The 11,192-nt window shown below is 33.5% G+C and overlaps 1 protein-coding gene and 2 long non-coding RNA genes across 3 annotated transcripts; 1 reads left to right on the top strand and 2 right to left on the bottom strand.

Moving 5' to 3' along the window:
- The first annotated feature begins 747 nt into the window (after positions 1-747).
- On the top strand, positions 748-1,786 carry LOC142529524 (uncharacterized). Its single transcript, XR_012815916.1, has 2 exons — positions 748-930; positions 1,449-1,786. It is a non-coding gene; the product is annotated as an uncharacterized LOC142529524 (long non-coding RNA).
- A 2,100-nt stretch (positions 1,787-3,886) lies between these two features.
- Positions 3,887-6,621, bottom strand: LOC142530067 (uncharacterized). Its single transcript, XR_012816023.1, has 4 exons — positions 6,480-6,621; positions 5,184-5,258; positions 4,402-4,617; positions 3,887-4,299 (listed from the first exon to the last, which is right to left on the bottom strand). It is a non-coding gene; the product is annotated as an uncharacterized LOC142530067 (long non-coding RNA).
- A 2,170-nt stretch (positions 6,622-8,791) lies between these two features.
- LOC142529246 (outer envelope pore protein 16-3, chloroplastic/mitochondrial-like) lies at positions 8,792-10,813 on the bottom strand. Its single transcript, XM_075634720.1, has 3 exons — positions 10,662-10,813; positions 9,862-10,169; positions 8,792-9,024 (listed from the first exon to the last, which is right to left on the bottom strand). The coding sequence occupies exons 2-3, from the start codon at positions 10,163-10,165 to the stop codon at positions 8,933-8,935; spliced, it is 396 nt and encodes a 131-aa protein (XP_075490835.1). The 5' UTR covers positions 10,166-10,169; positions 10,662-10,813; the 3' UTR covers positions 8,792-8,932.
- Positions 10,814-11,192: the final 379 nt, after the last annotated feature.

The raw sequence follows: 11,192 nt of genomic DNA, 5'->3' as shown, positions 1-11,192 counted from the left end.
TTGGTTCTATTCATGACAAATTATGTCTTGAATGATTGTAATTCCTCGCGTATAGGTATAACAGTCTCGCTCAGCTACCGTACTAAATTCCTATCAATTCAAGAATCACAATATTCATACCACATCACCACGTCTAAAATACGAGAATCTAAACGGCTAAATCCAAGAATATCGAAGCTGTGATTCGGTAAACTCGACGCTACACCACAATAGTTCGAGCCCCAGAACTAAAATTTCACACGACTAATCGGCGAAAAATAGAAAAGCATTCCGCAACGCAGAGAAATGGGCGTCACATGTTAAAAAGACATCGCAAGAACTTGGATATGTGAGACCATACCTACTCTTAAAGAAAAAGTAGGAAGTACACCTATTTTGTATAAAAATCCCTTGAATCCAATTAGTTTTTTTTTTATTATTATCTATTATCTTTGAAAATAAAAAATATCATAACGTGTGTATGACTCATTAATTTTAAATTCCTCAAGTTTCTTTTACTATATTTAAGTGTGTATTCGTAGCATCATTAATTTATTGTTATCATTTTGAAAATTGGATAAAAATTCTATGCAAGTTTCCTAGTAATTATATAATTATAAAAAGCAAATGCCAGCATTAAAATTACTAAATTAGGCAGACGTGACGGGCTGAAATTGAGATTTTGGCTCAGTGTACTTCGTTGTCCACCGAACCCTATTTTCTTATATATATATATAAATATATATATATTCGTCAAGGTCCGCTGAATCCTGTTCCATCTCTACTTCGCTTCAATATACTTTCTCGCCTCTCCTCCTTTCTTTTCATATTAAGATATGAGAAAATAATTATTGACCCTTCTTCGTTCAATTTTCAGGCTTTAATTTGGTGGTCGAGTAACAACTTCAGCCATGGACTGGAATTCAATTGTGTCATATGAATATATCATTGGTAAGGATATATTCTGTACTTGAGATTGATATGCTATGTGCGTGATTTTACTCCCGATCTGTAGATCTTGAACGTTTGATTTTGTTTATGTCTACTTGTTTGATTTTTTTTTTTTTTTTTTTTAGAATTACCTTGAATTGGTAGAACGAAAAAGTAGATCTGGTTTATTCAATTGCAATGGAATCTGTTTGATTGTCTGACTTATGATTTCTAAAGACTTTTTGACTTTTGCAACATCAATAGGCAAACATCCGAATTCTTGGTTTGTGAAGTTCTTTGTGTACGTAAGTAGTTCCGTTGTCTTGCTGTAGATTTGGTTTATTCAATTGCAAAGGAATCTGTTTGATTGTCAGACTTATGATTTCTAAAAACTTTTTGACTTTTGCAACATCCGAATCCAACTCTTGAACAAGCAACCCTTGGTTTGTGAAGTTGTCTGTGTGGGAAAGTAGTTCCGTTTTGCTGCTTTTGACCTCATGTTATACAAGTATCGTTGATGATAAGATTTTATGAACTAGATTGGGTCTCGTCCACCTCGTCAATTGAATTGGCACCTAGTTTGAATTTTAAGAAGGGATTATAAGCAGAAAACAAGGAAGAAGATGCCGAACATGATTCGAGCTAGCAACCATGGTTTGCCAAGCATGTAGAGTCGTCGCCCTTCACTTATACTAGTTAAATAAATGGAGGTTGGACGGATGCACTTCTTGCTAGGTTTGTGCATTATATTTTGGTTACGGGTAACACTATTCTTGCACATACAAGTGGTTGTAAAAAACTTGACTAAGGGCTTATTACATGTAATAATTGAGCCCATAAGAAGGTTTACATGCATAAAGATCCTAATGTTTGATTTTGGTTTGGAGACTACAAATTAGTACAAAAAGATACAAGTCTACCTCAAAACTATATCTTTTTAATCCTTTTGATATGTCTCGTTTTATTTATTTAAATATTCATTCATAGCTTAAGTTAATTAATTTATTTATTTACCCAGAACATTCTTCAGTTATCCCTATCTCTTACTCTCTCCACTTCTAATATCGCATCAATAAAATTGATGTAAATGAACTTATTTCGCAATTTGTGATTCTAGAGCAAATTTTTAATGTAAATTTTTATGGTATTGATTAGAAATTCCTTTTCGTTTTATGAGTGAGCAAAATCTCGGTTTAACTAAAATAATCGACCAAACCGAATTAAATCGAAAATTTGGTTAGGTTTAATAGGTAGTTCGATCTGCTCCGATCAATTCAGCTTATTCAATTTTCACTTATTGCTAAACTAATCTCCCAAATTTCTTAATAATTGCAAAAATAATTCTTAATTTCCTCAAAAATTATCCCAGTGGTCCATAAATTTCGAAAATCCTACAATTAATCCTTAAGTTTTTGGCATTCTTAATTTCCTTCTACAGGTTTTCCATAACCTAATTTCGAAAATTTTGAACTTTTTTATCCAAAAATCAATTCACATAACCAATCTTACCTTTTATCAAACTTAAAATCTCAATTCATATATTTTTCTACTCCCCAAGATAATCGCAGTCTTTGAATCATTATTACTTATGAGTAATTCCCAAAAATTAATTCAACTAGTAACCACGAATTATAGATATTTTCTTAGAAAATCTACGTGTCCCAAAGATATTCATAATATTCACGATTAACTTATGACCCAAACAGTAGAACGTCGATACTAATTCCTCACTCAGCATTTATCCCATCTGTTTGTTGCAATCTGCTCCGATCAATGCTGGGTTAGATGAGGTCTTAGGAGCGAAGGGAGTTGAATTGAAAGTAATTACAGTAGCTATTTCTTACATTGCAATTGCAACTATTATACTTAACTTTTTAATTTTAAATTTTTTAAATAATGAAGGAGACTGAAAACAAAACTTGGATGGGAAACTTTTGGTGAAGAGGAGATGCTGCAGGAGATAATTGGACGTTCGAAGATAAAAAAAAATTCTCATTTCATGAGCATCGACCATTTGGGATCATACCCTAAAATATTGTCGTAAACTAATTTGTTTTGAAATATAATGTTCGATATCGTGGTATTAAGATAATATTATTAGCTTTCAAATTTTAAAAATAAATTCGGTTTATATACTAGAATTTCTAGATAAAACAACTCATTTTTAAAATTAAAAAAATTGTTAATTCAGTTATTTTGATTTTTGGGTATTAAATGAAATTTAATTCGGTTGAGACTTGAGAGGGGTTCATTTGGTTTTTTCATATTTTCTTAAAGAGTAAAATTCATTTAGTAAACAAACTGCTGAAATGAATTGTTAGTTATAAAACCATCATATTTATTTAAAATTATATCACGATAAAATTTTCAACTCAAATCATGCAATAAATTTTTTTTAATGCATTGATGAATATATATGTAATCATAGCTCGGTGATTTTATTTTTAGACTGTTGAAGCAAGTATAGTTGTCATTTTAATTTTTCGAAATATGATATTGATCTATTGAGAATTTGCAAAAATGATGGATGTTAAAATTTCATCAAAGGGTAAATTTGATTTTTAGCTGTACCAATTAAACTATTTCACTATCGTCTCGGGGTGCCAAGGGGTTTTTGTTTTTGGAACCATACACGTATATACATATTGGAAAAGAGAGAGTTATCTCTTGATATGTCAAACCCACTAAATTATCAAATTATAACAAGCAAATTAAAATTAACTTTATGAAAAAATCTAATAAATTCATTAAAAATCAGAAATTTTAAATTCATTTTAATTTTTTTTAACAAAAATATTTTTAAAAAATCGAGCACACAACTAGTGAACCCTGGAGACTAGTCTGTATACATGAAGGACCACAGACCAGAGCCTCATAAACAAAAAAAACCAAAAAAAAAAACATTGTGAGAGTCGCAAAATCCTTCGATTCTTTGACAAAATTCCTCCAGCTTGTCAAATGCTTGTTACCCGCTTCAACGGAAGCAACACCTCACGAGGTAAGTATAACAATAGCAACATAAACATCATCCAAAATCAACAAAAATATAAGCATCACTACATTTCGTCATTCCAGTTTTTTTGCAAATGAGACTACTATGCTGTTTCTAGTTATTCTTCACCATGCTTACTACGAGGATGCTCACACTATGGCACACAACACGACGTACAACACACATTATCAAACACTTCTCATAAGAACAATTTACCCAACCATAATCACCGTGATGGTTGGCTACTCACTCGCTGGAATGTCACACATGCAATACTCACCATCATGGCGCTACTCACTTGAAACACCACAAGTTAAAATACTTGCATGTGATGAAATAACTGATGAGCGTAAAGTGTGGCTAGGACCAGTCTCGCCTTGTTGCAGCCCCCCAAGTATCTAACATGACAACATCAATCACATAAGCACTTTACATATTTGTTCGAGATTATCTCCCAAGGGATTCTTGTATTTTGCCTGTTGTTATCAAACGTTACGTACCTCTGTGTGACATTACACGTGCATATTTCTCAGCATCTAGTCTCAACTCTTTCGCAAGAGTCTCTGTAGCCAAACGGCAATTAACACAATACGATATGCTGGCAACTCCAAATGCCCAGTATAAGATACGAGATCACTCGAAGTATGTCCAGTGGGAGGAACAACCAGATTTAGAGTCGAAGGACTGCGAAAACCTGATGATCTTCTATTGTACGACTTCAAAATTAATCAAAATTCTAGTATCAGTACACGTAAGAATGAGAGTTTGGCACAGTGAACTCAAATTCTCCTCAATCTAGGGTTGGTAAGTTAACCAACTTCTGTTTTTTTTTAAAAAAAAATTAAGTTTATAGACAAAGATGATAAATTAATTAATACAAAACTCCGTAAATTTTAGTTATATTTTAGTTGATTATGCTAATATATTTGTACAGTATCCGATTTCTTTTTAAAAACAAAAAACAAAATAGATTTAAACATATAGTTTTTAAATAAAATTAACACGCGGAACCCAAAAAAGCCGGCTCATGCCCATCCCAACTTGTAAGTGTACAAAGAAGAATGGGCTTCACACTTTCCATATTCCCAAAATATTCCCACTTGTACATTAATTCCCGAAAACATCCATCGTCCATGAATCTGTAAATTGGTATTCCTAATTAACAGGTAAGGCATTCATACAGCACAAATACTGCACCTCATTTCCAAAATGAAATATTAACAAGTGAAGGTATTCCAATGAATTTCATAATCCTATGAACACGATGACAATAATGGTGTACCTTTATTGCCTTGTAGAACGCCTTCCAGTTCGTAGCAGCAGAGTGATGTGGGTTTTTTCAGATTAAGGCTTCGGGCTAAAGTTAAAAATGATGAGATTCGTGTATATGATGTCCTAGTTAAGAAATCAATATAAAATCTGACTAAGAATAACTCTATGAAACAGAGGAAAAATTGATGATGCCCAAGTCGTACTAAAAGATAGACAAGAATGGAGATCAATTATCTAGAAGCTGAAAACATGTGGAGTAACAAGATACCAACCCTGGCAGGTAAGCTGGGATATTTAAATGACTAAAGATTCTTGCTTCAGAGGATCAGACATAAGGCAACACACTGGCTACAATATCTTAGAAAAACAACAAAAGGAATACAACTAAACACGAGAGGACAAGAGCTCGATGTTAAATAAAGTTGAAGAGTAACACATTCAGTCAGAAGGGATCAAAATTAATCGAATTCGACCTGAGCCCTTATTCAGAATCTGTTTTAAAACAGGTTATGCTCAAAGTTCCCACAAACCATCGTTGTGTCAATGATGCTCAAGTAAGAACATGGACAGAAATCTACAGAGGATAAGATTATGTCATATTTCTTTATTGGGACTTAGTTGTATTCATGACAATTAAATGGCTTGAATGATTGTAATTCCTCACATATAGGTACTGCACTAAATTCCTATCAATTCAAGAATCATAATTCCACTCAAGCATTAACATTCATACTGCGTCTGGCCTCCTCCAAATTCCATAAAAAGAGCGTGTTTCTTTAAAAATCAAATTGATAAAATCCCTCTACACCAAGAACTTTGCAGAAAGGAATGACAATTAAAACGTGATAGAGATTTACACAGCAAACACTTATTCAATTCGAGAATCATAATTCCACTCAAGCATGTTAATCCATGCTGCTGTCTGTCCTCCAACTTCCTTTAAAAATCAAATTAATAAAATTCCTCTACACCAAGAACATTGCAGAATGGAATGACAATTAAAACGTGATAGAGATTTACACAGCAAACACTTATTCAATTCAAGAATCATAATTCCACTCAAGCATTAACATCCATACTGCTGTCTGTCCTCCAATTTCCTTTAAAAATCAAATTAATACAATCCCTCTACACCAAGAACATTGCAGAAAGGAATACCAATTAAAACGTGATAGAGATTTACACAGCAAACACTTATTCAAGAGGCAGATAAACAAGATCCAAGCACAACAATCGGAATGGACAAACAGTCGCACGATATGGATCTGAAATACGTAGGCACAGAGAGTTGGGAAAGAGGAATCACCTTCTTTTTAACCGCGTCTGTTTCCTACGATGGAGTTGCTTCTGTGAATGAAAGAAATAAGGTTTTAATTCGAGCGGACGGGTTTGGGTCCGGTCCACTGGAATAGAACTAACGGGGAACGGACTTGGGTCGAATATGTGGTTTGGTCCATCTATCGTTTCATCCAAGTAGTCTTAAAAAAAATTATGGATTTATATTTGTGTGATAAATCAATCTATGAAAATTAATGTTTTTTTATGAGTCGGGTCAAATAAGATGTTCGTTATATAAAATTGACTATTGAGATAATCTCACGATAGTTTTGTGAATTTTTAAATTATATTAAGATATGATACAATTTTTTTAATATGTTTATTTTATTTTTCTTAAATATTCATTAACAAGACTTCAATAGATAAAATTTGATATTCAAAGATGTCAAACATCATGTCAATGAAAATATTTAACATGTGTACTATTTTTAATATAAACTAGCTGACGAGACACGTACATTACTTATATATATATATATAATATATTGATATCACATGAATGAGTTCACTAACTCTGGCTCATCCCAAGCCCAAGTGGAAGACATGTCCATCAAGGACTTAGGTATTCTCTTATAAATACCAGGTTTGAGCGTATGATAAAAAAATCACTATATTGTTTTCAACAGCATCCTTAGCTGCTTCCCCATATATCATCAGTCACTGACTTGAGCGTCGGAGGGGCTACGCTAGGATACCCTCCTGGCCCCCTCTTAACGGTCTTTTTCGTGATTTTAGGCTCGGGACAATTTCAAAAGCCTGGGTCTGTACTAGTGACACTTGCTGGGAACGGACCCTAAATTTCTCATGAGTATCATATACAGTTATCATATTTTACAGAATAAAATAAATTAATCTCAGTGATTCATCTAAATCAGGCATAGGAATTTACGTTCTATCTGTCTTAATTTCAAAGTAAAATCACCAAATGACCCCAAGTATCTATTTCAAAATATAGATAAAAACAGTATTGAAGATTAAAAAAGTAGAGATAATATTAGGAGTGATATACAAATATTGAGATAATAACAAAAAAAAAATATCATTGTGAGATAAATGTCTCAATATTTGTATATCACTCCTAATATTATCTCTACTTTTTTAATCTTCAATACTGTTTTTATCTATATTTTGAAATAGATAATTGGGTTCATTTGGTGAAATCCTACTTATCGCTGAATGAACGAAATGATTGCATGTAAACTAAAACTGAATTTATGGCGAGTTTCGATTTTAATTGATATCTCCCAACTGGATGATTCAAATGACAATCCGTCAACTGGACGGAGAAAACTCAATTTGGAACAAATCGTATATCACGTCAGTTGGACAAAATCGGATGTTATCTAGATCTAATTGATTGCTGAATGACCTAACTGATTGCACGAAAATAACAATCAGTTGAGTTTGAGTAGTTGCGGTATTTTGGTCATACCTCTCAACTCGGTTATTGGAATGAAACGAATCATTATGCGTTGGAAATATAAGACGATGATCTAAAAGTCATTTTCCGAAGCTGAAGACTGAATCAGAGCTTAAGATGTTGATAAATGACAATAAAGCTGATGTTTCTGCACAAACTGAAAAAAGCTAGGCTGATTTCAGCACACCAACTGAAACTGAAACTGAATTAAACCTGACCAGCTGAACTGAACCTGACCAACTGAACCGAACTAGCAGCTGACCAACTGAACTGAACGACTAGTTGAACTAACGACCAGCAGAGTTGACCAGAGTTGACCATTTGACCAGTTTAGGCTTCCAACAAGACGAATTTGACCGTTGCAATTTCAGAAACAGTACAGAAACTTTCCAAACGGTCATATTATTGTGTCTAACAGATATATCATTGTTACATATGTTTTAAATGTTTTACAAAATATTTAATCGGATTATACGAAAGATTATTTTGAGTCTCTTCCGTTTGATTTGAAAACCAAAATCGATTTAATTCATCGGTGTTCAATATTTCAAGAATCGAATTATTGTAGCTCAACGATTACTCTCTTAACCGATCCTATAAGACGCATACATTGCTGGAATGTAACGAGACACATGCATAGTCATATCTATATTGTAATCCAGGGACTCCAATTTTTTTTAACAAGTCTTATTATTATATACAATATATATACATATGTAATATACACACATATATATATTTTTTTATTCATATATATATATATATGAATGACATTGTTTATTAATTCGTCTTTGTTGGGCTCAGTAGACATCAATTTTATTCTCTATTATTGAGCTCAAATTGTGTTTTGTCGAGGAGACTGAAATTTTATTTTATAATATATTGACGTTAAGCGTCGACATCTCTCATGAGATCAAATTTTAAATTTTTTAAATTTTATTTTAACATTTTTTTGGCATTGAAACTTAAAAATAAAGTTTTTGGCATTGAACTAGTTAACATCATGACTTTCTTGGAGATATCAGCATATCCATGAAAACAGCAGTCATAGCAAATGTCATCCCTCCAGTTATTCCCATTGAAATGCTCCTGTCTAGACAGCATAACGTCATATCAGCCAAACTATACAAAAATTCAGCATCGCTTGTTTTATTTAATTAAAGGAAGAAAACGGCATATTCCAGAAATTCTTATTGAAATAAACGAAACTCGGTGATGAAAATAAATTTGAGCAGCTGAAGGACATCCTCACATACAAGCCTTCACACACACACACACTGCACAAGATGTTGATTTGGTAATACATAGGCTGCAATCTGGCTACCGAGATAAGTAAACTCGAGAGCAAATCCTATGCTTTTTAAACTATAAAATCGTGAAATGTATGTGATCACCACATAAGAGAGGCTTGGTCAAGTGTTTTAAAGCTAGCTAAGAAAATAAAATCCATCAGAAACAACACCAAAAACAAAGGTGCGTTTGTCTGTGATAGCTGACGGGAAAATTAGGTTCGTTAATGTAAAGAAGTCACAGATGAAGCTACAAGAAACACACCATGCCTGATTGCCTTGGTCTTTCATAACATTTAAAATGCTTTCATTTTAATTTTTACACTACAATGAATATGGAGTGCACACTCACTAAAATCATGTGTGCATAAGTATCAATTCCAAATAACCAAAAATTCATAAAGCCACACGAACGAGGAGGATTAGTCCGGATCACCGTCTCCAGACACGTGCATGCAAGCACTCCTGAGAGACTCCTTAGATGATGCAAATGAGGATGCTTACATTTATAGACGATAATAAGCAACAAACAATCGAAAAACTTCATGCACTTTTGGCCAGGCAGCGAGGATGCAGCATCATAATTTCAATTGCTCATAAACTGAGATGACACAAATTTAATCAATAAAAAAAAAACTTACTCATCAAACCGTTAAAAGCAGCACCAACCACAAATGCACCTCCGGCGTCATTAATAATGTCTCTTTTCATCCTGTATTTCTCGAGTAACTGCCACGCCCCAACATAGAGTCCACCCGTCGCAGCACACAACAACCCTCTTCTTCCAGTTATCTTCAATGTGCGAATCAGACCAGGAGAATTCATCTGTTCAGCATCCAAGAGACCCCATAAAATTCCAGGAACTAGAAAGTGGGTTGCCCCCTCCATCGATTTCGTTATAATAGTCCCTTCGTCTTCAGTTCGCCTGTGTTTCCTAGGATCCATTGCGCTACAACGTTTACAAAGAACGTATAACAAACACAAATCAGTCCCTAGATTCTCAATTAAATCTTCCATGCTAGGATAAAATATTGACAGACTTGCAAATTAAATTAGAGACCTGCAGCAGTATATTACTTACAGCGGCTAAATCCAAATCACACTAATCCTTTTAAAAAACGCAGAATCACTCCGCAATGACCGACCCATATCATTTCACAGTGCCATGAAAATCTCGTCAGACGTAAAAAAAAACTAGCAAATAATGACAAAGAATGGAAAAAATCCGAGCGTAAAAATATTTTCTAGCAGTATACTAGCAACAAAATACCGCAACACCAAATCTAAAATACGAGAATCACAAAGGCTAAATCCAAGAATATCAAAGCTGTGATTCGATAAACTCGGCGCTACACAACAATATTTCGAGCCGAAATGGAAATCATATGTTAAAGAAATAATGCCGAAACTTTGATCCGTTCCAGCAAACCATGAATTTCACCTGGTAGGAAAAGGAAGGACGCTCACCCGTTTTCCACGCTGATCGATTGTGGCTTGTGAAAGAAGAAAAGGCCGGATATATTTGATGCAAAGTGTGGAGAATGGATCGAGACTATTGGGCTTTTGGTTGTGTGTTTTATTTTTGCCTAAATTTAATAAGCTAAAAGAAAAACTAACCAAAAAATAATGCACGAGTAAATTCAACATATCAAATGAATTACATGAATGACATATTTATAGACACAAATTTTTTTTAAATATGGTCAATATGATATACAAGAATTGATATGATCACGATTTTCTACCATCACTCAAATATTTGATATGATTTTTTCTGATCGCCCAAATTGCAGACATCTATGATATTGCAATGCTCTCATTTGAATGTCATTTGACGTATGTCGTTTATCAAAACCTTACTAGAAAAAATCCAATGAAATAAAATCCTAATGAAGGACAATAATACGACATCCCTTGATGTTGCTTAAGTGTCTCGTTAAAAATCTTGTCATGAAGAACCACGTGTGAAAAT

This window comes from Primulina tabacum, chromosome 16, assembly GCF_025594145.1.
Source record: "Primulina tabacum isolate GXHZ01 chromosome 16, ASM2559414v2, whole genome shotgun sequence".
NCBI classification, from domain to species: Eukaryota; Viridiplantae; Streptophyta; class Magnoliopsida; order Lamiales; family Gesneriaceae; genus Primulina; species Primulina tabacum.
Note: the sequence above shows the minus strand (reverse complement) of the source record. Positions and strands in the feature narration are given on the sequence as shown.

What these genes read in the sequence shown, in the direction of transcription:
- LOC142529246 (XM_075634720.1), bottom strand. Translation starts at nt 10,165, where the DNA reads ATGGATCCTAGGAAACACAGGCGAACTGAAGACGAAGGGACTATTATA. An exon ending in TGCTTTTAACGGTTTGATGA is followed by an intron (nt 9,025 to 9,861) that starts GTAAGTTTTTTT and finishes TATGCTGTCTAG; the next exon opens with ACAGGAGCATTTCAATGGGA.